Source organism: Lagenorhynchus albirostris, chromosome 8 (genome assembly GCF_949774975.1).
Source record: "Lagenorhynchus albirostris chromosome 8, mLagAlb1.1, whole genome shotgun sequence".
Lineage (NCBI taxonomy): Eukaryota > Metazoa > Chordata > Mammalia > Artiodactyla > Delphinidae > Lagenorhynchus > Lagenorhynchus albirostris.
In genome coordinates this window covers 55,545,360-55,571,378 of record NC_083102.1, presented here as the reverse complement: position 1 = coordinate 55,571,378, position 26,019 = coordinate 55,545,360, and the positions used below count along the sequence as shown (strand labels likewise).

At 35.5% G+C, this 26,019-nt stretch overlaps 1 protein-coding gene and 1 pseudogene across 5 annotated transcripts in view; both read right to left on the bottom strand.

Annotated features, from left to right (window-relative positions):
* Positions 1-26,019, bottom strand: part of ANKIB1 (ankyrin repeat and IBR domain containing 1) — a 159,777-nt gene that overhangs the window by 25,450 nt on the left and 108,308 nt on the right. For all 5 annotated transcript variants that reach the window (XM_060157021.1, XM_060157017.1, XM_060157018.1 and 2 more), the window contains 6 exons: positions 24,059-24,176; positions 16,924-17,132; positions 15,658-15,746; positions 10,019-10,163; positions 8,191-8,357; positions 2,069-2,157 (listed from right to left, as the gene is read on the bottom strand). In XM_060157021.1, coding sequence (XP_060013004.1) covers positions 2,069-2,157; positions 8,191-8,357; positions 10,019-10,163; positions 15,658-15,746; positions 16,924-17,132; positions 24,059-24,176 — 817 coding nt within the window. The remainder of the gene's footprint in view (positions 1-2,068; positions 2,158-8,190; positions 8,358-10,018; positions 10,164-15,657; positions 15,747-16,923; positions 17,133-24,058; positions 24,177-26,019) is intronic.
* On the bottom strand, positions 10,758-11,592 carry LOC132524238 (small ribosomal subunit protein eS6-like; annotated as a pseudogene).

The following is a 26,019-nucleotide window of genomic DNA, read 5'->3' as shown; positions in this document are numbered from 1 at the left end:
CTCAGGTGCAAAATGCCCACAACAAAATTCATTATTTTCCCCTGAAAATTACTCCTTTACCTGAATTTCCTAATTTCACCAATGACATCATGATCTACCCTGTGACCCAAACTAAAAATTCACCTTCCTACTTCTGACCTAACTCTCCTTTAGTCTACCCTTCCTAGTTATCAGTTATCTTGATAAAAGTATCTTTAACAATGCCACTTCCCTATCCAAAAAATGCATTCTATGGCTTATTCTGTTAATAGGAAAAATTCAGAAAATTTGGCAAGAACCCTCACAATCTGGCAACACCTACCTTTCCAGCCTCATCTCTCACAAATGTCTCCCCTGGACCATAATTTTAAACTCCACAGAATGTATAAAGAAATGCAGGTAGGTGGGCAATAGCAAGCCATCTCTAATAGAAATATAGATGTTTCTAGGTGTCAGAAGCAGGAGAAGAAAACAAAATCCAGTCGTCTTGTTTAAAGGTGTTGCAGGGTAATGGTATTAATCTCTTTATGGAACTCACACACATAGACATACTCATACACAGATAGGGCTAATGGGTGGGTATCCAGAGAGCAATGGCAAGCTCTATCTGGTATTCAAGAGAGAGATACAATGAACCTGGGGAACAAAAACAATCTATACAAATCTTTTTGATTTGGGAAGCAGGTACTCAAAAAATATTTGTTGACTGAATGATGAACGTTCAGGACAGAAATGATTAATCAGCCCTCACTAAAAAATATCCTAAAATTATCCACTTCCCTTTGCTCCCATTTAAAGGACATGAGCCTTCTCATCATGTGAAAGGGATCGTCCTCATTGTCAATGAATAAACTGGTATTCTGGTTTACCTAAGTAGTGTCTTTTCCATGGATCTGAATAACCCCGAGTCAGTGCACAAAATCGATCTTGTGAATATAAAGTGCTGAGAATAATCTCTCGGGCAATGGTATATTGCCCAATATAATACAAGCCTTTAGGGACTCATGGCTGCCAGCCAGTCTCTCCCAGTGTCACTTCAGCTGCTGACATTACCTACCACATCTCTGCTTCTGTGGATATGCTGAAACCCAACTCATATCTTGCTGCTGTCAGGAAGATTCCTTAACATTCTCTGTCCCCAATGTGAGTTAGTTGTTTCTGTTTTTGTATTCTCATCTTTATCCAACTGTGTTAGTTAACATATGATACTGTAATTATCTGACTGCTTCCCTTCTAGCCTCTGTACTCTTTGAAGGCTGGCATCATCTTTATTATGTGCTTTGCTCATAATAAGTGTAGACGAAGTGTGTGAATTCTTAATCCTCATGTGCAATACTTCAAACTAACACTATTCTTTAAAATGTTAAAAACCACCAAATTAGTTATCATTTATATTAATTTTATGACAGTTGTCATAAAATATTTACTTCAGGAGGTGAGAAATTATGGCAAAGCAGATATATTTACTTGTCAAACATGGGAACTGCTATTAGGAAGGCTAATTCAAACCCATTCTGTTTCCCCTGTGTCACTCAATCCAATCTGTTAGCTTCCTATCTGTACAATGGGACAACCAGCATCAATCTCATAGCATTTGTGTGAGGATTAACAGAAGTAATATATTTATAGACATCTCAGTAAAAATTAGTTATAGACATGGCATTTAATGTAAGTAAATCTACAGAACCACATAAGCAAGAAATTAACTTGCCTTATCCTCCACTGTAAGTTTCCAAGGAAATAAGAAGCTTCCTCTCAGTACAGATCATACATTTCTTCTCATGAAGTACAGAAAAGCTAGTTAGCCCACCCCAGGATAAAAGGGAAGGACTATAGGAGCAGAACTTAAATGTGACCCCTGTTTACCCTGGAGTCCTAATAAGTCCATTAGAAACAGGGAACCTGTCTATGCTTTCCCCCCCTGGTATCTCCAAAAGGATGTTGGTTAGAGGGGTTAAAAAGGCGGGCTCTCGCATTAATAAACTTGAAAACTTAAAACTTCATTTTTAAATGAAGACTCTAAGAAATAAAACCATGTTATCTTTTGAATGCTATTATAAAATATGTAGCTATCTAAAATTCCTCTTACGTTCTTCTGGTTTCATTTCAGTTATTTTTTGTAGCCAATTTTTCCATGTTTGGCAGTCACAAGGCTCATGGGCTTCACCAAGGCACTCCCTAAAGAGGAAAACGTGGAAAAGGCAATTTAAAAGTATCCTTCATCAACATCAAGGTAAAAGCACAGGTGGGAAGTACTGTTCCAAATGTAAAGTTGAGAACACTGAGGCACAGTGACTACTGAGAGATGAAGCATTTCAATAGAGGAACTGGAAGCATGATTCTAAAGCTCAATACCACTAGGACAGATTTTCTTTCATCAGTACATTTATTCACACATTTTAAAAAGTTGCAAATAGATTACCTAATATTTATAATTTAGCCTCTCATGCCTTAAGAGCTGTAAAGTATTTTTTATCAATTGGGTTCTGTCTCAATAATAGTTTAAATTCTTGCAATTCAATGGGTGTTCCCCTGCCCAGCAGCATTGCCATTACTCAGGAGCTTGTTAAACATGCAGAAGAGCAGGCCCCATGAGACCTACTGATTAGAATCTGCATTTTATCAAAATCACCATATGACCCTTCTGCATTTTAAAGTTTGGGAAGTACTATTTTACATCACATTCTTGTCATTACTTTTACCTCTGAATCTCCAAGTAACAGCAAGGGCAATCTAACTTACTTTCAAGTTTGATAAATTCCAATTTTCTGTCTTATTGGAATTTGGCAAATTTTTATTTAAATAATTAAAACTGTAGCAATTTATTATTTGTAACTTAATTATATATTCTTTCTATAGGTATATAAAAGTCAAACATTAGGGACTTCCCTGGGGGTCCACTGGCTAAGCCTCTGTGCTCCCAATGCAGGGGGCCCAGGTTTGATCCCTGGTCAGGGAACTAGATCCCACATGCCACAGCTAAAAGATCCCTCATGCCGCAACTACAGATCCCGCATGCTGCAACTAAGATGCAGCACAGCCAAATAAATAAATAATAAATAAAATTTAAAAAGTCAAACAAAAATGACTTAGAGCCTTTACGAATTATTTAATTCAATATGACATTATATTCTATAGCACAAAGCTAATCATTCTAGTTAATAACAAAACGTCATTTTGGGCAATGAAAAACCCAATCTATGGGTGCCATCATCATCACCAGTCTCATTTTAAACAAAGATTTTTTCTTTTTCTTAATTTTTTTTTTTTTCTTGGCCAAGAGGCATGTAGGATCTTAGTTCCCTGACCAGGGATGGAACCTGCGCCCCCTACAGTGGAAGCACAGTGTTTGTTTTTTTTTTTACATCTTTATTGGAGTATAACTGCTTTACAATGGTGTGTTAGTTTCTGCTTTAGAACAAAGTGAATCAGTTATACATATACATATGTTCCCATATCTCTTCCCTCTTGCGTCTCCCTCCCTCCCAACCTCCCTATCCCACCCCTCTAGGTGGTCACAAAGCACCGAGCTGATCTCCCTGTGCTATGCGGCTGCTTCCCACTAGCTATCTAGTTTACGTTTGGTAGTGTATATATGTCCATGCCACTCTCTCGCTTTGTCACAGCTTACCCTTCCCCCTCCCCATATCCTCAAGTCCATTCTCTAGTAGGTCTGTGTCTTTATTCCTGTCTTACCCCTAAGTTCTTCATGACATTTTTTTCCTTAAATTCCATATATATGTGTTAGCATATGGTATTTGTCTTTCTCTTTCTGACTTACTTCACTCTGTATGACAGACTCTAGGTCCATCTACCTCATTACAAATAGCTCAATTTCGTTTCTTTTTATGGCTGAGTAATATTCCATTGTATATATGTGCCACATCTTCTTTATCCATTCATCCAATGATGGACACTTAGCACAGCGTTTTAACCAATGGACCACCAGGGAAGTCCCTAAACAAAGATCTTGTTTACAAAGTTTAAGTTAAGAAGACATGCCAACTGACAGGTAGAGTCTTAACTAACTATGAGGTAACATTTCACTATATTAAGAATGTATCAATTCTACTTCATACCCATTAGGATGGCTACTATTTTTGAAAAACAACAGAAAATAACAAGTGCTGGGAAGGATGTGGAAAAACTGGAACCCTTGAGCACGGCTGGTAGGAATGTAAAATGATGCAGCTGTTATGAAAAACACTTTGGTAGTTCCTCAAATAGTTTCAACAGAACTGAAAACAAGGACTCAAACTTTTACACCAATGCTCATAACAGTATTCACAACAGCCAAAAGATGGGAACAACTCAACTCTTCACTGACATATGAATGGATAAACAAAATGTGCTATATACACTCAATGGAATATTAGCCATAAAAAGGAATGAACTTCTGATACATGCTATAACATGTAATGAATTTTGAAGACATTATGCTAAGTGAGATAAGCCAGACACCAAAGGACAAATATTGTATGACTCCACTTATATTAAATATCTAGAATAGGGAAATTCAGAGACAAAGTAGAATAATGGTTACCAGGAGCTGGGGTCGGGGAGGGAGGATGGGGAGCTATTGCTTAAATAGTTGTGGAGTTTTTATTTGGGATGATAAAAATGTTCTAAAATGGATAGGGGTGATGGTTGCACAACACTGTTAATGTACTTAATGCCATTGAATTGTATACCTAAAAAATCACTAAATACCTGGAAAGAATAACTTAATTTTCTTAAATTTCTGACTTATTACCAAATCTGGCATTTGGGAAACCTTTCCCATAACTGTGGTTTTATACAGCTCCTTAGTAACTTAGTGATAATTTAATAGACATTAATAAAATATTGCATTGATTAAAAGTAGAAGTAGATAGCATCTACAAAGTAGATCTTTCAAAGTAGATCTTTGAAAACTAACACATCAGAGAAAATAAGCCTGAACTTCTCCAAAGTACAGTACAGTGATGACAATGCTATCAGATGTAATAGGTGACTGATAATCTGAATTATGCCATGTGTAGGAAGACAGAGTATACTGATAGAAATAATGAAGATACTGGAATGTTCTACAGATACTGGAAAACTAATTTCCTGAAGAAAGCTTTAACCAAGACACCAATGACTGGTAGCAAATACTCTGACAGACAAAATGTAATTACACAGGATAGTGGGAAAAAGCATTCTAGGTTCAGTTATTAAGGGCACAGAACTTGTTGGTGAACAAGTTATAATAGAAGGGGTTATCCTGTGGTGGGAAGGAAAATGCCTACTCCTACCTTCCCTCCCAACAATGAATATATTCAGTTATATCCAAGCAGACATCTCTTGGGGATAGCTCTCAACTGATTCTGTCACACGTAGTTCTTAAAAAGAAGAAACTGTTATTGGCATTTCTTGTGGTTTTTGCAATCATTTTTAGAAAATATTTTTGAACTTTTGGGGGAAAGAAAGAAGAAAACCCTGAATCACATGCTTTTATTTTATAAAGATCTCTCTTGCAAAGCTTCTTTTTGCATGAAGCAGACTTTCTTTCTCTTTGAAACACTAGATAAGTAAGGGCAGCAGAATTCTACTTAGGATTTCCTTTTTTTCTTAGAATTTCTGACTATAGGCAAAGCTTTTATACTATATGAATACGAGTAGGAAGGTATGTAAAAACAAAAATTGCAAATTAATGCTTAGAGAGGTGAAGCAATGTAAAAATCCTAGAATATACATATATCATATACCTACATATATCAATCCTATAGCTTAATGAATTTCAAAAATGAAAGGTAATAAAGTTAAGTCCTGAATTGCTATGTCAGAAAATGATGATACTATTTGCTAAGTTATCTACCACCCTTATAATAGGAGAAGGAGTAAATAATTACCAAATGTGATCTTAAATCCATGTGGTCATCCACAGATCCCTTAAACTGGGATAAAATTCCAAGTAGGGCCTGTGATCTTGGCATATAGTTTCCAATGGATACTGAGGATAACCAGCCTGATATTTTGGGGTGTGAGAAAGAGTAGCTGACATATCTTCTCCAAACACTAGACTAGAAAGGTACAGTTTATAGCATCATATATGTTTATTGGCATATATAGCTTTTAGAATCTAATCTACCTTGGTAGGTTTTTCCATTAGTTTCCGTATTTTCAGTCAAACCAAACTTACTACTTGCAGCATACAAAGAGAGGTGGGGAAGAATACAAGAAAGTAAAAGCTAACCTACAGTGAAAACTAATAAAAGCTAGGCCACAGAAACAACAGAGTTTAAGAAGACAATGCCAATCACAGATTTTTCTTTTCCTTTCAAAACTTTATTATCCTCAGATGGTAGCAAATGTTATCATCTTCTTAATCTTCTATACATTTTACTAATCTATGTTTTCCATTTTTGTAGCCTCTCCACCAATCCTCTTAATCAGCTTTTTTCATCCAGGGGTGCTTACCTGAACCAGAGGGCTCAGAAAATGATTTTCTGAAGGATAGTACATAATTAGTACCATTCTAGATGGGGTGCTTTAGGGCACTAGAGCTTAAGTTTCTCAAGAAACTAACTTCAAAGAAGAAGCTCCTTTATTTTCTTCTTTTAATATTCTTACTAATAAAGTAGATTCATATTAATCTAGGACAATTTATATGCAAACAAGTAAGCTTGTGTGTATTCAATAACTCACTTCTCATTTCTGTTGCTGGATCCTTATCTCTTCTGGTGGGATAGTGAGGTAGAATTAGGACTCAACCATCAAATAGTAAAACACGTAAAACTAAAAATTAGGAATTTGCTTTTTAAATGTTTTGAAAAATTATCTTAAGGCATGTGGATATAATCTATTATTCAGTATTTTGTTGCTATTTTACTTGCTGAACCTGATTTAGCCATGAAAGTAGTAAATGTGGTTTTCCTTTCATTAATCACTATATTCAAGCACTTAGCCAGAAGCGTCGCAAGCTTTTTCTGTAAAGGGCCAGATAGTAAATATCTTGGGTTTTGCAGGCCATATGGTCTCTGTCACAACTACTCGATGCTGTCATAGCCTGAAAGCAGCCACAGACAATAGGTAAACAAACTGGCAATGAGTGGGTGTGGCTGTGTTCTAATAAAACTTTATTTTTAAAAATTGGTGCAGACACTACTTTGCTGACACCTGACCTAGAATTCAGTGCTATATATAGCTTGGCAGTTCAAGAAATATTTTTAGCTAATGATAATGATGATGGGGTTAAGAAATAGACCTTTCACGGTAGGGATATTTCCATATCTGCCTTTTTACTGTCTAGCAGTGCTACAGTTTGATTTTGGTTTCTGATAAGCATACAAGTAAAGGTTAGAGTTTTATATCTACCTCAAGTACAATATTTCCTTGCATATGTGATAAATCTGGAAATGAGCAAAAAGCATAACAAATACTATTTCTTCTTCTGATCACTTAATTAACTAAAACAAAAACAGTTATTATAATTGAATAAAGTATAACGCGGATGTCAGACAAACATACAGTCAAGAGACTATACATAGTTACATGGCCTATCCATTACTGATTTATCATCAGTTCATACTTACTAAGTATTTATCAGGCACTAGAAATTAAATAAAACATAAGACACAAACTGGTTCTTAACTGGTACTGTGCATTAGAATCACATAAGAGCTTTTTTTTTTTTTTTGAAGCCCCACTCCAAAATCCACTAAATCAAAATATCTCTTGTCGGGGTCTAGAATGAAAATTGGGAAAAGCTGTCTTAATAATAAATTCTGGGCATGCCTGGTTAAGAATCACTGCTAGAGACTTCTACTTTAAGAAACGATGTTAAACTCTAAACATTTTCTAATCTATGGTGAGTAATTTGGTATTAAAGTTCAAGTGCATGGGCTCTAGCACCAGAGCTGGGCTTTAATTCCATTTCTGCCAATTCCTAGCTGCATAACCCTGGGCAACTCCTCTGTGCCTAAATTTCCGTATCTGTAAAATGGGTATAATAATATCACTCCGTTCATAGCATTGTTAGGAGAATTCAATATTTGAATATATTTGGCAAGGTGGCTGGCACACATCAAGCACACAATAAATGTAAACTATCACCACTCTTTACATATTTTTTAATGAATAAGAATGACATCAAAAATACTACAATTTAAAGGCCTGATTCAAAGTATAAAGTCTCTTTAAAAACTGTCAGAAAGGTGATTAGGCTATTCCAACTTGTCTTTTACTGACCAGCAGAAGAGGTGTCCTTTTCCACAGTCCACAGCAGGGGCTCTGAGCAAGGGGAAGCTGAGTGTATCAGACCCAGATGTGTTTGACCCTTGTTTTGTTAGTCTGACTGCTCTTTCACAGCCTGGAGTAGGACACCATTTAATGGCAGGGTTATTTTCAACAAAGGCCTGTTTAAACAGCAATAAAAAAACATAACAAAACATTTTAACTCTCAATTCTAATAGGGAGTGTACCCCATATGTCAATTTACTTTAAAGCAAAAACAGAGTGAAATAAAAAAACAAAGCATAGTCAGTCTCAAGAAACACTTAAAATAGTATTGGGATATATAAAATAAGAAGGAAAAATGTGGCAATTACCTTAGTAATGACATGACTTTTAAAATTTATGTTTTCTTTAATCTAAAAACCAAGTAGATGATGATAGAGTAAAAATGCTGTAATTTAAATACAGAAAATGTGTAATTTAAAAATGTTTGCTCATACAATGTGTCACTTTTCTGATGAAAAATAATTTTTATAAATAGAATCTTGTGATTATTAGTTGCATCAGAACAGTAAATTTCTAAATGGTACTCTAATAATACATAAAAATCAATATTATAAACATAGAATTACCATATGATCCAGCAATTCCACTTCTGCATATATACCCCAAATAATTAAAAGCAGGAACTGGGATAGATATTTGTACACCCATGTTCATAGCAGCATTATTCACAGCAGTCAAAAGGCAGAAACAACCCAAATATCCATGGATGAATGAATGCATAAACAAAATGTGGTATATACATTATTGGACTATTATTCAACCTTAAAAAGAAAGGAAATTTTGATACATGCTACAACATGAATGAACCTTGAAGACATTATGCTAAGTGCAATAAACCAGACACATAAGGATAAATATTGTGTGATTCCACTTATATAAGATGCCTAGAATAGTGAAAGACATAGAGACAGAAAGCACAACAGTGGTTACCAGGGGCTGTGGGAAGAGGGAATGGGAAGTTAGCGTTCAATGGGAACAGAGTTTCAGTTTGGGATGATGAAAAAACTTCTAGACATGGAGAGTGGTGATGGTTGCACAACAAAGTAAAAGTACTTAGTTCACTTAAAACTAGTTATAATGGTAAAGTTTATGTGTATTTTGCCACAATAATAAAAAAAAGAAAAATGTAAAAAAAAAGTCAATATTAAGATGCTTTCTATGTTAAAGAAACAGTAGGACTTCTTTTTTAAAAGTCCATGTATTAGGGATTAGACCATAAAAAAATCTGAACAAGACAGTTAAAATGTAACTTTTAAATCACACGAAGATTTGCGTACACTTCTGAATAACTCCTGAGTGAAAAAGAAGATGGGGAAAAAAAGATGAAATAAATCTTATAATTTGTTTTATGAAACTACTACTTGAAATTAAAAAATCCATAAATTTCCAAGTTGATAATCTTTATTTCTAAATATTTACACTGAGGAGTAAAAATATGTCTTCTGGAAAATTTAAAATAGTTCCTATTTACTTTGAATGTTATCTTGATCAATCAGTTATAAAAGTTCAACATGCAAATCAATGAATAGTTTGGAGCGATAGTTTTATTTTTTTTGTAAACTACTATTATGGCTTTTTGCTTTTACTTCTATCATGATTATAAAATAATGCTTTAGTTTAAAACTTTAATTTAGGCCACCATTCCTTTATGCAGTTTTTCTGACAAAGTCAGAGTCCATTACTTTGTTTTCAAAAATAAAACAAAAAAATTAAAATCTGTTATACAGGTTTAATAAAATTTAAATTTTGGAAATCACACAGATAATTGGCAGCATACCTTAATATCAAACTGTAGGTATCGTTTGTCCATCTCCTTAGAAACTACGCTTTCTATGATATCCACAGGAACAAGTTGGAAGCAATCATATGCAGGGCAGAAAATGTTGTGAGCTTCACCTTCTTGAATTTTCAGATTCAAAAACCTATTAAAATTATCAATTGATAGAAAAAAGGCAAGGATATAATTTGCACATTCTAAGAATTTTTTCTTGATGCTGAATTTTCTGTTAGAGTATAATTAAAATATACCAATGAACAAACTGTGTAATATCAATTGTAATACATTAATTCATATAATTCACAAACACTGAACACTTATTACCTGCCCAACCATTCATTATATATGTATGAATATTTATATACAGATCTATGTTTTATAATTTCTTTAACTTTGTTTGCTTTATCCTCTTTAAAAATTTGAAACAATATATTTAACATTAAAAATAGAAATAAGTGGTTTAGAAAGGTCATATTCAATTCTCAATATTCTACACCTTTAAATTAAAGAGAGCAATGGTACAGAATTAAACCATAGATAATTCAAGAGATTTTTGAGGTGGCATTGGAATACAGCATAACTTTTTGAAGAAAAGGTTTTCTGCTTATATTTCATTTAGACAAATATTAAAATGAGTTTCATGTCCTATTCTAGGCACACTAGTTGAGGTAGTACAGAAAAGGCATCCTGGAAAGTGGCAGGAATCTAGCCCAAGGTGAATTAAGTAGTTAACAGCAAGATTTTTTTTTTTTTTTGATGTCTGATCGTATTTATTTGTTACCCTAAGAACATCTCATTTTTGACTGGACTCAGACTTAGAAGTAGAAGCTCTCAGAGAGGACAGCCTCCGTCTCTTGGCAATCTGTTCCTGGCGTTTTTCTTTGGCCTCCTTCATTCTCTTGGCCAAAAGTTTAGCCAAAAGTAAGCCTCTTCCTTATTTTTCTTAGTACGCTGTTTCTTCAGAGCAATTTGCCGACGTTTGTGTTGCAGAACACATGGAGTAACAAGACGCTGAATCTTGGGTGCTTTGGTCCTAAGTTTCTTACCTTCTTTGTTTAGGGGCTTTCTCACAACATACTGGCAGACATCATCTTCTTTAGAGAGACTGAAAGGTTTGCGGATTCTGCTAGCTCTTTTGGGCCCCAGGCGACGAGGCACAGTAGTATCAGTGAGTCCAGGAATATCCTTCTCCCCTTTTTTACAATGACCAAATTGAGAACGCTCAGATTGGCATCCACAATGCAGCCCCGCACAGATTTGCGCTTTCTTTCTCCAGTCCTCCTTGGTCTGTAACAGGAATGCCCCTTACTCAGTAGCAGGCAGACTCGGCCATGGGTCAAGACACCCTGCTTCATGGCGAAACCCTGTTTGTCGTTCCCACCACTGATTCGGACCACATAACCCTTCCATTCTTCAGGCAGAGCGTCAGCACCAACTTCTGTGGCCATACACTTCTCATAAAAGGTTCGAAGTTTTCGTTCATCGTCCACTTCAATGAGTTTCTGGCAGCCAGTGGCCGGGAAAGAGATGTTCAGCTTCATTCTGAAGCTGCCGACCGCCTCCGAGGCGCCACGAGAAAGAGCAACAGCAAGGTTTTATATTAGAGAATTCCAGGTCTGCCACCAACAAGTTATATGACCTTAAGCAATTCATTTAATTGTTCTGGGCCTCAATTTCGCTATATGTAAAACGGAGATAACAATATGTACTTCTCAGGGTTGTTATACAGATTATATGATATAATGTATGTGAAATATTTACATGGTCCCTGGCACAGAAAAAAGAATTCATAAATTTTAGTGAGGGTTTTATCATTAATATTTCCCATGGAAAAAGAAGAAATAAACTTTAAAAAAAAATTTTATTTATTTATTTTTGGCTGCGTTGGGTCTTTGTTGCCGTGTGTGGGTTTCCTCTAGTTGCGGTGAGTAGGGGCTACTCGTTGTGGTGGTGCACGGAATTCTCATTGTGGTGGCTTCTCTTGTTGCTGAGCATGGGCTCTAGGTGTGCGGGCTTCAGTAGTTGTGGCATGCGGGCTCAGCAGCTGTGGCTCGCAGGCTCTAGAGCGCAGGCTCAGTAGTTGTGGCGCACAGGCTTGGTTGCTCCATGGCATGTCGGATCTTCCTGGGCCTGGGCTCAAACCCACGTCCCCTGCATTGGTAGGCGGATTCTTAACCACTGCGGCACCAGGAAGCCCTGAAGAAACAAACTTTTTTTTTTTGCAGTACGCGGGCCTCTCACTGTTGTGGCCTCTCCCGTTGCGGAGCACAGGCTCGGGACGCACAGGCTCAGCGGCCATGGCTCATGGGCCTAGCCGCTCCACGGCATGTGGGATCTTCCCGGACCAGGGCACGAACTCGTGTCCCCTGCATCGGCAGGCGGACTCTCAACCACTGCGCCACCAGGGAAGCCTGAAACAAACTTTTGAAGTGTGAATTTCCCTTGCCTGAGGAGACATATCCAAAAAAATATTACTAAGAATGATGTCAAAGCGCTTACTGCCTATGTTTTCTTGTAGAAGTTTGTGCTTTCAGGTCTTGCATTTAAGTCTTTAATCCATTTTGAATATATTTTTGTGCATGGTGTGAGAGAGAGTAGTCCAACTTGATTCTTTGTATGTGGCCATCCAGTTTGCCCAGTACCATTTATTGAAGGGGTCATCTCTTCTCCATTGTATATTCTTGCCTCTTTTGTTGCAGATTAATTGCCCATATAAGTGTGAGTTCATTTTTGGGCTCTCTATTCTGTTCCATTGATCTGTGTCTGTTTTTGTGCCAGTACCATACTGTTTTGATAACTGCAGCTTTGTAGTAAAGTTTAAAATCAGGGAGTGTGACGACTCTAGCTTTGTTCTTTTTTCTCAAGATTGCTTTGGCTATGAAGGGTCTTTTGTATGTCCATACAAATTTTAGAATTATTTGTTCTAGTTATGTGAAAAACGTCCTCAACAATTTTTTAAAGTGTAAAGGGATGTTGAGACTAAAAGTTTGAGAACAGCTAACTGCAGAGTTCCTTTTTTCACATAGCAGGATTCTCTTCCTTTTAGCTATGAATAGGTTCCCTGTAAAGTTAGATATAATTTACCTTAATACTTATAGTCCCCTGTCAAAGTGCACAACGTACTTAGACATAGTTACTATATAATGATGTTTTTGAATTTTATGTATTCTAAATACATCAGAGCAGGTTTAACTATCTCTGGGGAATTAAATGACAGAACTGAGAAGACCTCACTGAAGAAAGGATCATCTCTCTGTGAGCCAGTCTGCTAATTTTCAGCAACATAGAATTTCTCACTAAATTTAAAAGCAGAACATAGAGTCGATGAATGTTAGTAAAAGAGAGAAATCTGGGGCAAACTTTTCCTATATTTTTATCTTGTAGGTCAGGTTCACAGATTATATCGTAAGTTCCCACTGTTTATTATCAAGCTTAGTAAGATGGTAATAACTAACATTTACTGAGTGGTTACTATATGCATTTTCCATATATTAAGCCATTTAACAATAAACTGGCAACAATCCTATAAAGTACTCACCACTGTCACCATTTTATAGTTTAGGAAATTGAGGCACAGGAAGGTTACCACTTAGTAAATCAACAACTAATCAGTAGCAGGAAGGATATTCTAGGCTGGGTAGAAAATAGTAATTTCCCTTTCATTTAAGCCCTTGGCATAGATGCTTCAAAGCATCTGTATAGACTGATGAGATAAGGGGGTAGAGAAGAGTAAGATAAATTAAGATGTTTTCAAAACTATCTAGGGACCTTTAAAAATTCTTCCTTGCTTCTTAGACTGAAGAGTTTTTCTATATGCCCATGAAAGGACTGCAATTAATTTTAAAATGGTTTTATTCACATACGAGTCACTCAATCTGGTACTTGTTTTACTGATGCTTGATTTGACAAGAACTACCTGGTAGGAGAGAGGAGTATCCTAGGTAGGCTGATAAGGTACCATGGAAAACAATAATTAGATCTTTCAAATTTAAATCTTACCATTAAGTATGGGAGATGGTTCCTGTGATAGGAGTTTGGAGAGGAAGGTCAAGGAAGTTCAAAAAAATTCAAGTAAATCCCTTAGAAGGGCTCAATTTTCACAGAGAAATCAACATCAACAGTAACAAACTTGGTAGAACCCAGATAATACTTCCTAATATAATACAGTTGACAATTTTAAGCTAAATAAAGTACTAAACCTGTGGAAGATTTTCTGTGCTCAGAACCAGCTCAAAGTTTGCTTTGTGTTGTGAGTTCTGACCTCTGCCAATTAATTTATCTGTATCAGCTGCACTGATTTGATCCTATCTAATTAGATTCAGAGTAGAGTCTAATCTATGTTTTAAAAAAAACAACCAGATATTCTTATTTATTCTGATTTTTTTAAAGCAGATTATTTTTCCCTTCCAAATAAATAATATAATATACAAATCCATTTATACAAATATAAATCCAAATATAATCTTCCCTTATATCCCAATTTGGAAAACAGATAAAGAAAATGTACTCAAAATGAAACCACAGTGACAGAAAGAAGATCAGTGGTTGCCTACAGATGGGAGGTGGAGGGTGGTGGTGGAAGGATAAGAGGGAGGTGGAAAGAGAAGGGTGGGAAGGATTTCAAGGAGAAATGAGGAAACTTTTGGGGGTAATGGATATATGCATTATCTTGATTGTCATAATGGTTTCATGGGTATATATGTATGTCAAAGCTTACTGAATTATTTATTTTGAATATGTGTTTTAGTGTATGCTATCCATACCACGACAAAGTTATTAAAAAAAAAACACAAAATTTCCTCAGGTTCTTGCTCTTTCACGCAACATGGTATTCCCTAGTTCCCTATACTTGGTTCCTAGTATTCTACGAAAAAGAACAGTTTGAAAACTTTTTCCTTAAATATTAGTGATATGCTTTGCTTAGGTCATAATCATTAGATTTACGTGTCTCCAGAGATAACCTGATAACGTATTGCTCATTATATTGATCTTCTTCATTTAGTTTATAAACCTCTCTCAAAAAGTACAACATTAGAGCAACATTAAAGGATGGTGAGAAAGTATAAATATTGGCAAGGTAATGGGAAGGAGAATAGAGATAAACATGAGGAGGAAAATAAAATTTCAGTTTGTAATATAGACCAACCATGCTTAGCAGAGACATCTAACTTTGAATTGATTAAAAAGGAATTTTAAGCGTCCATATTCTTACAGATTTCCAAGGCTATCTGCTTGTCACAAAAAGTTCAGAGAAAGCATAAAAACAAATGCTTAAACAATCTTGGGATATAAGAAACTGATTCTTTATATTGAGGTGCAGCCTTAAAATTTACAATAGATGAGAAAACTTATTTACCTACATCTGCTTTGTTCCCCAAAGTACCTTACATTAAGCAAAATAACCTTAATTACTAAATTAAATAATTTTACTAAATTAAATAATTTTACTAAATTAATAGATAGGAAGATGTCAAAATAAAAACAGAATTCTTCTTTAGTAGTAAAATATAACACATTTGAGTGTAACTCTGAAACCAATATAAATAATCCATATCATTAAATACTGAAAGCAAGCAATTTTATTGCCAAATCAGAGTGCTATCATGCAGTAAGAAATACTAAGCTGCGCATATACTCACGACTCCCAACATCCTCTACAAAAGTCATGTCCACAGGGCATATCCACTGGGTCTTCAAATACAGAAATACTGCACATACAAATGTCACACTGGAAGTGAAGAAGAAAATGATTTAAACAAAGTCATACCTTGGAGATAGAACATCTCTTTGTTCATTAGCTTATGGCAAAAATACTAGCATAGTAATTATAAACAGTGTTTCAAAGTTATAAGGGAAATTAAAGTTAGTGTGCCTACCTTTGACTAAATAACAAATGCCATGCTTATCTCATTATAAATTATTGTGGGATTTAAATGTTTTAATGCAAAAGTGAAATTCTTAAATTCCAAACGTATGTGTTAAATTAGTCAGCAACTATTTGTTTGGAAAAGGAAATACAAGAAACAAATCATTGCAATCTATTCAACTCAAGATCAAATTGCTCCTTGCAAAATAACCACTTCAATATCATGTCCTTCACCCTATACGCACCCCAGAAAATCTACAAAAATGGAGTAACTGTTTTTTCAATACAGCAACTCAGGATATTCAGAGGAGCAATTTAAGGATTTCTACCCAGGGAACCATGCTACAAAGCTGTGTATCTTCTAAACAATAACTACCTTTATAATGTTACAGATGTGAATTACAGAAGTAGGATTCTGTTTTCCAAGAAGGTCCAGATAAAATCTGGAGTGCATTCATATTTATAACATATTTTGTGTGGCTGAATCATTCGAGAAACATAAAAAGTTCCTGTAACAGTACACCAATGGTTTGCCAATTAAAAATGCACACAATGGCAGTACTGTTTCTCAATAAAAAGCAAATATTTATTTTGGAAATGTATCCAGATTACAAACTCCAGAAGTTTTACTGAAACAAATACATAATCATCAACATATGATAAATGTCTTCAGAAAAATATAAAAATATTTTCATATCTTTGGGTTTCAGGTGCCTATCACAAACTCAACTTTTAATATTTCAGTATGGTGTGCTCAAAACTTTAAGCAATTGGAGATTTTAAGTGAAAATATTGTAGATGGTTTTCCCAAATTCTCTTATGTTTTGTTTTAAAAGAGAAAAAGAAACCCCTTTTGTTTTTCAATCTGTAATTCAGAGATCTCAAAAATAGTCTGTGATAATAAATATTTACCAAAGCATGAAATAACTGAACCTTTTAAGTAGGGTATAGGATTCAATTACAAGAATTGTGACTAGAGGTTCCATGAAACAATATTAAAACTAAAACTAAGGGAAGTACACTGAATACTAAACCATACCAGACTGGTGTCCAAATCCCCAGGAGATAAACTTATTTCATCTGGAGAGGTGATGGAAGAACGTGTAGTCCTTGGAGTTCTTGGAGAAGGGAGTGTGTCCCAGGCATTATACCCACTTGGTGGTGGAGTTGGCATTTGAACACCTGATCGTTGGCAGCAGTTCTCTGGGTTGGACATCCAAGCTTCAAGTAATTTCTCCCTGTCCCAATCTTTAAGAAAAATAGAATGGATATCTCTCAAATAACAGAGAAAATACGGTGATGTTTTAAGAGCTTCATAATAACAAAAGAGAATAAGTTAGAGAGATATAGGTCATCTATGGAAAAAAAACTATTTGTATCAAAATAGTAATCGCAAATGAATGTTTATGATTTTATATCCATTCATATTTTTAAACAGAATTTAAAGTTTTATAATTTATCATGGCTTACAACCATGTCAATATCTAATAATATGGTCAAAATTTTCAGTCATTTCTACTAATAATCAAAAGTGGTGGCTCACATGTCATTGGAATTTACTAAATTTTTATAGGTATAGGTTTGATTAGGCCATTTTACTTTTTCAAGAATAATATGTAACTTCACAATTGGCCTCACTGCTGTCAAGTTGTAAAATGATTACACAGCTAACTATAAGCATGTCAAAATGCCAACAAGTCCTAAAAATCATTTGATAAACAGCTTGAAAGCAGAAGGAACTTCTGAAGAGATTATGATTATAAAGTTTTAGTGAATTTGATATAAATTGCATATTAAGTGAGCCTGATTCTGGCTTAACTAAAAAAAGGTTACCTTCCTAGTACAAACACTTTAAAAATAGTCAAGTGAAGTATGTTGTTATAAGTCCAGAGCCATAAAAACCTAACCCATTCAAAACAATAAACTGATATAGCCAATGATTTTCCCAGGTGTTTTATATATATATTTCATTTACTCCTCCCAACAAACTTTTCAATCATTATTGAGGTGAAGAAACCAAGACTCAGGGAAATTACACAACTTGCCCAGGCTCACACAGATATGAAGGATTTGAAACAAATTTCTGTAAATCCAAAGCCTGTGTTCTTTCCACTGCAGCCCAATAAAGCATAGGGTCAAAAGTAATATGAGTCAATTATTTACCATGGGCCCATTCTATATCATTTTACAAATCAAATACAAATAACTGTGAAAACTTTCTATATAAGACTTTTTTCAACCATATGAAGTCAATATATTTGGTGGTTTACCAGGATAATTATGATTCAGACATGCAATGAAAATACAGTGTGTTTCCATATGTGCAAAGGCACAGAAATATAATGGAGAGACATGAGCAGCTCTGTAAAGTTACAGTATACTATATTGTGGTTTGGGGAGATGGAAGATAAGATTGAAAACAGGAGTCATTACAAAAGAAGAAAAATCCAACAACTGAAAAACACTGCACATGAGTGCATTCTAGGAAATGTTGCTAAATGGACCTGAGTGTTTTGATAGGACATTACAGGCATACCTTGGAGATATTGCAAGTTTGGTTCTAGACCACTACAATAAAGCAAATATAAAGCAAGTCATACAAATTTTTTGGTTTCCCAGTGCATATAAAGGTTATGTTTACACTACATTGTTTTTTTAGCTATAATGCTATTACACACTTAACAGACTATAGTACCTTAATTAAAACACTTTATTGCTAAAAAACACTAACCATCATCTGACAATGTAGGGTTGCCACAAATGTTCAAATTGTAAAAAATGCAATATCTGCAAAGCACAATAAAGCAAAGTGCAATAAAATGAGGTATACTTGTACTTACTTAAAAAGTTAAAACTTTCTTAGAACAATATTATTTTTCAAATCTCTACTATAATACTTTTTCATAAATGGAAAAAAGAACTACTATAATTTATATACACACATATTAAATTAAATTCTAGTCTTATCTGCTACAAATATTTTCCAGCACAATTCCTGCTTGGATTCTATCATATCATTCATTTAGCAAACATTTATTGAATGTCTTTTATGTGCCATACACTATGTCAAGCTGTAGGGATATAACAGGAGGAAAAAACAGGCATAATTCCTGCTTTCATGGAACTTAGAGTCTAGTAGGGAGAAAGACATTAAGTAAAATCAACACATTAAAAAAAATTATCATTGTCAGAAGCACCATTAAGAAGAGGTAGAGACTCCCATTCAGGAAGCTCATGGCTTGGAGTGGACATCTGAAGGATGAGTGGGAGCTAACTGGGTCAAAGGAAGAGGGAAAGACATTCTAGACAGATGGTACATAGCATGCTAAAAGGCCTTATGGTAGGAGAGAAGGCAGCATCCTTGTGAAATTAAAAAAGTCAATGTAGCTGGAGCATGGAGACCAGAGGGGAAGCACTGTGTGAGTGAGGCTGAAAACAGGCAGGGACTAGGCCATGTAGAACTTTTTAATAATACTCCTATCATCAGTTTAGAAGTGACAGAAAGCCAGTGAAAACTGGGCTTAGGGTTAGGAAGAACAGGTTGTCACGGTTAGATCTGAAAAGATCATTCTGACTACAGTATGGAATAACAAAGAAATTGGATAGGGTGAGAGTGGAGGGAAAGGTAGACTAGAAAGGAGGCTACTGGGAAATACCAGTGAGAGATTATGGTAGCCAAGGCCATGGCTGGCTGCGGTGGAGATGAAGAGAAAGGAAGAAGTTAAGATCTGGGACGTGGGCTTCCCTGGTGGCGCAGTGATTGAGAGTCCGCCTGCCGATGCAGGGGACACGGGTTCGTGCCCTGGTCTGGGAGGATCCCACATGCCGCGGAGCGGCTGGGCCTGTGAGCCATGGCTGCTGAGCCTGCGCGTCCGGAGCCTGTGCTCCGCAGCAGGAGAGGCCACAACAGTGAGAGGCCCGCGTACCGCAAAAAAAAAAAAAAAAAAAAAAAAAAGATCTGGGACGTGAGACTGAAAATTTGGTAACAATGGGATATAGGGTCTGAGGGAGAGGAAATGTCAAAGTTGTTGTCCCAGGTCTTCCACATTGGTTGGTTGGTGCTGCCATCTGTGTAAATAGGGAATACCAGAGACTCAGGTACAGGTTTAAAAGCATGATTTTAATTTTAGACGTGATGAGATTAAGGGGCTTTTGAGATATCCTAGAGGTGCTTTCAAATCGGCAGTTATATATAAGTGTACAGAGCTCAGAAGTCTAGTTTTAGAAGGAGAAATCTGTATCTATGGAAGCCGTGGAAGAAGATGTCATTTCCTAGGAAGAGAGTAGAGTGAGAGGAGGTGTGGACTACTGATGTTTAATTACCTATAGAAGTGATGAGTCTCCAAAGGAGATTTAAAAAATACTTCAGTATACATTTACTCTAAGGACAAGCAAACTAGCCTTGGTCTCATATTTTAAAAAAGAGGTAAGTAAATTTTACTTATTTTCTCATTACGTAGCTTTGAACTATATAAGTTACTTTTATTACTGAGGAAATGCTCAGAAAATGACCTTTGTATTCTTAACAGAGTCATCCTTAAAATTCAATTACTACTTAGTAAATACTGCCAAACATTTCTGTCTTCTGTCTTCAACCTCATTACTTTGGGACTAAATTTGACAGTAGATAACATAATACTTAAATCTATTTTCCTGTGGAAAGCTGAATGAATGTTACCAAGGATACAATCTATAAATCTAACAAATAGTTCAGTTTAATAGCTCTGAAACAGAGCCCATCCGGATTTTGACAGCAATTAGTATAAACTGCAGCTCTGTGCACTGTCTTTTTTATTCACTAGCATGGTTTATCTCTGAAAATCTTATTTGATTATCAAAATATCACTGATATTACCTAAACAATATAGAAGAGATGTCCATCTGAAAACCTGCATTAGCCTCTATTATATACGCCTTAATAGGAGACTGAAATATAGAACTCTTAAGTTATCAAAAAAGTTATCACAGAATAGACAAATGTCAAGTAATAAAATTCAGTTAGATATCAGGTTATTAGAATTGACCCTACTATATGAAAGAAGTAATTTAGGGAAATATCAATGGAATGAAAATGGAGGTGATCATTTAAAAATACTTGATGACACAATGTGTAAACACCAGAGAAGAAAATCTTTGTTTTAATTACAATAAAATTACTAGTTAAGTTAGCCTTAGATTCTATATAATATTGTAAGTTAGAATTATGATATATTATATAATTTAGCTGAATGTAGATACCTGTGGCAGAAACGGACGTAAGTACTACACAACAGTTCTACAGAGTAGAACTATTGCTTGCAGTTAAGTGTGACCATGTGACTGAATTCTGGTCAGTGGAATAGGTGCAGGAGTGATTTATGCCACTTCCAGGACTGGGTCAAAAAACTTCCCACACCTATTTCTCCACACTTTTTCCTTTCTGATTCGTTGTCTGGAATGGAGATAATCCAGGCAACCTCAGAAGCTACTTTGTTAATATGGCAGAGTCTCAGTCAGTCCGAGTAACTGTGTGGAGCACAGCCCCTGTCCCATTCCTAACACTTTAGACTATTATGATTAATAAATGTTTACTGGGCTTCCCTGGTGGCGCAGTGGTTGAGAGTCCACCTGCCGATGCAGGGGACACGGGTTCATGCCCCGGTCCGGGAAGATCCCACATGCCGCGGAGCGGCTGGGCCCGTGAGCCATGGCCGCTGAGCCTGCACATCTGGAGCCTGTGTTCCACAACGGGAGAGGCCACAACAGTGAGAGGCCCGCATACCACAAAATAAATAAATAAATGTTTACTGTGTTTGACTCGATACTTTCATTTCAGCAGCCAGCATACCCTAACTAATACAACTGTCACGTTACAGCTCCTCACAGATGAATAGCTTCCACTTTTATGCCAGCTCTATGTTATATTTAAATGCACTCTCTTTATTTGAAAGCTCAAGCAAAGGACGAGGTCCTGTGAACCTCACACAAAAGAAAAACAATCTAAGGTATTTGGTATTTCTTTACAAGTTTTTACGAATGTTAAGTATTATTACTAAGAGGAAAATATTTTATCTTTAAATTCTAAGATTTTAAAAACTATTCTGAATTTCTCAATGTCGTTTTTGAAACCAGGTCTAAATTTTTTTCCCAAAGGATTTACTTCAAAATTTTAAAAGATGGCAATGGAGAAAAATAGTTTTATAATAAAAAGATGGATTTAAAAATATATAAATAACATTTCAGATATATTATCTATTCATTTTGTAACTATGATCTGAGGGCTTAAGGGATGCCAGATATTGTGGAAACAAAAAACAATAAAAAGCTGTCCTCTAAGAGCTCCCAGGCTAATGTAGAAGAAAAGCAAATAAAGAGATTATTACAATATTGTATTCTAAGTGTACGACACATAACATGCACAGGATATAATGGGAAGAGACAGGAAGGCTCTCAGTGAATACTTGGGAACACATAAGCAGAAAAGGTTTCCTGGAAGAGTGATTAATAAGGACAAGCAGGAGTGGGTAAATAAATGGGAAAATTAACAGCCCAGGTAAAGAAGCCTGGGTCATGAAGGTCTACTAAAGAGCTGGGATACTTTAAGTCTGTGGAGAGCCAGTGAAGGGTTTTTCAGCAGGGGAGTTACATGCTCAAAATTTTAAAATGCAATATAAAAAATGAATAAGGATGAAGAGGAATGGCAACAGCGGAGACTACAATTTAGATGAAAAATAATGACAACCTGAATTTAAGTCAGTGGCAGTGAGAATGGAAAGAGCTAGGGAGGATGGGGAGAGGATGAGAGATATTTAGGAAGAGGAATGATAAGACTGTGGCCAAATGTAATAGAGATGAAGAAGGAAAGTATGACTTCCCAGTTTCTAGTTAGGGTGATTAAATTAATGTGGCAGTCCATTTATCAAGACAGTGGGAGAAATGATGAGTTCAGGTGTGGACACCCTTAGGTTGAGGAGAAAATGTTAAAAAGGCATTTAGAAATAAAGCCTTGAATACTTTATTAAGGTCAGGTGGTAGATATATTCTTTATTATTTAGGTGTTTTTTGAAACCCTTGGTTTCATTAGATAAATGTGCACAGCAATGTTTCTCAGAAAACGGTCTACTTTGTAAGGCTTGTTTACAACACACGTTTTTATGCTGCATCCCTCACCTAAAGACTTAGACTCTCTGGAAGTCGACCTAGGAATCTCTGGTTAGTTTCCCAGGCTATCCTTATTTATACTAAAATATAGAGCCACAGAACTCTGGGAAATATCAATATTGAAGTTAGTGATTCTGGATGGTTATACACCAAATTATTCACAGAGGTGATCAAAGGATGATGAAATGCAGTTTTAAATTTTCTTCTGATCAAAACGTTATATAAAAGTTTTTGGAAGTTGACATTCTATTTTAGGATAGATGGTACAGATTTATAGTTAAAACAGACCGGTATGCCTCAAAATTACTGGATGAGAATAGCCATTTACCTTTCTATCTTTAAAAAGCATTTCTAAATCAGAAAAAACCTCTTTGAAATAAGCCAAAATGTCAAATATCAAGTGTGCAATGAGAGGGTCCAACTCAGCATGTAACAACTCCCAGAATGGCTATGCTAAGTATCACAGAGAACTTAAAATAAGCTGAGCACTTTTCCTAAGTAAATCTGGTAATGTCCTCAAAAAAATAAAAACAAACAAAAAACCTCACCTTAAAAGGAATAGCATATTCCTGCCTTGACTCTCTAAATTTCTCTTTGTGCATTTCATGGTGAGAAACAGCTTTTACATAAAATAAATGCAACTGACAATACTGATAACACAACTGTTAGTTAACTTTATTTAATTGACTTCAGTAAAAATTAATGTTAAAACCAGGACTAGGACTATGGATTCTAACTCTCAACCCTGCTTGAATCAGATACATTTCTAAAATTAGACAATCTATAAGTTGATTTAGTAGCTCAATTTTTAAAAGAAATTTCCTGTTTCTCTCTACAATTTGTAGCTAGTTTATACTTCAAAATACAAAATGTTATGAGGATGCTGAGTACTGCAGTAACTACTGCACAAAAATGAACTTAGGCTTGTTTAGCAAACTATTTTGTTTTATATTAAAACATTAAAATAGCCACCTTTTAACTCTGAAAAGTTTCAAAAGGCACTCGTGTTATCAGAAGCACATTTCTTTCATTACCATGAGCTCGAAGTAAAGCTTCAGCAGTAAATAGTGGAGCCTGGAGCATGTCTGCTGTTTCCACAATAAGCATATCTTTCAATCTACGAAGATCCTGAGGTCTTAATCCTTCATATGGCTTTAAAAAGAAGAAAAACAAAGTTAAATTGGCTATTATACTATTAGGAAGTTCTAAATGCCTATAAATAAATATATATGATTATCATTTATTTAACCTTCCAGTTCCAGTTTGGCAATGAAGTTAAAAAGGCTCTGTATGTTCCACTATCATGGACTTCAAACTACTCTCTCACAAGTCTTTTTTAAGATGGAAAGTGGATGCCTAGTCTCATGTACCTTATCATTCTAAAACAAAAGAATCATACTATAATGACAAAACCATCTTACTTCATAGTTTTAAAAATCTGAATAATACAAAAATGAATTAGAAATAAAAATCTATAATCCCACCACTGAGCAATGGTCATGATTAAAGTTCTCAAGTATTTTTATCCAGTCTTTTCTTTTTGCAAATCAATTGTGTGTGAATATATCAATATATGTTTTCACTTAGACTCACTTTTAATCACTGAACCACCAACATTTACACTTATTAAGATACAATCTGGATTGCTCGTGGGATTATATGATACCTATTAATTAATTTGGAGAGAAGTGATTATGACATACTATTCAACTTCTTATCATAAATGTATTCTCTGTTTATTCAAGTGTTAATGCTTCTTAGTTTTCTTCATAAAGGTACTGTATCATTTCAGGTTTTTAAAATTCTTTTGTTATCCTTTATACTTTTTTTTCTTTGCATTTAACAGAAAACATACAAGGAATAAAATCACAAATGTCTCACTATTTAGAAATTTATAAAAGCTAAAATAACCTGTGACATGTTTTCCCCATTACATTTCCCTAATTTTCCCCATCCTTGCTTACAGCAATCACTATCATGAATTTAATTTGTAGCTATCATAATATTATGGCATAACATTAAATATATCGCTAAGCAACTTGCTTTTATTTTTATTCAGTACTGTGTTTTTATTATTAATAATGATACACATATCTATTTCAATCCTTTAAACAGATGTAACCAGCTTACTGCAGTAAGCATAGAACTAAAGACCATAACTTAAAAAGCAGTAGAAATTCTCAAATACTTATCAGAATAACAACCATTGAGGAAGTCCTTTGGTAACATCTACCACACATTCCAGAGAGTTCTGGGCAGTCAGTAAGCCCTATCCCTTACAGCTGATTTATAGATATTTTAAAACTAGATATTATCTTTATTTCTAGCTTTGTTTTTTTGATTATCATGGAAACCATTTCATCAATTCTTACTTAACCCCATATGGTGGGAACTCTATTCACCAGGGGTAATTTCTCTCAGTTGATGTATGTTTCCTGATCCTAAGATGTCTTCTGGCAGGGAAGCATATATAAGCAATGAGTGTAGTAATGACAGGAAAGACTGACAAACTTGACTGCAAAAGAAACTGCCAAGGTTTAAACATAAAAAGTGTGTTGCTTTTAATATATAAGGAATTCGTGACAATCAGTAAATTTAAAATGTCAAAAGTTATAAAAACACAAACATCCTTAAGTATACAAACTCTTTACCTAACAAACTGGCCAAGGTTTGGAAAAAAACAAAAACACCCCTCAATATTGGTAAGGTTGCAGTGAGATGGCCCTCTGATGTACTGTGGGTAAAAACAGAAATTGGATTATCATTTAATGACTAAGCATCACGTATCATGAGCCTTTAAAATACTGATCTTGGGCTTCCCTGGTGGCGCAGTGGTTGCGAGTCTGCCTGCCGATGCGGGGGACGCGGGTTTGTGCCCGGGTCTGGGAGGATCCCACATGCCGCGGAGTGGCTGGGTCCGTGAGCCATGGCCTCTGGGGCTGGGCGTCCGGAGCCTGTGCTTCGCGACGGGAGAGGCCACAACAGTGAGAGGCCC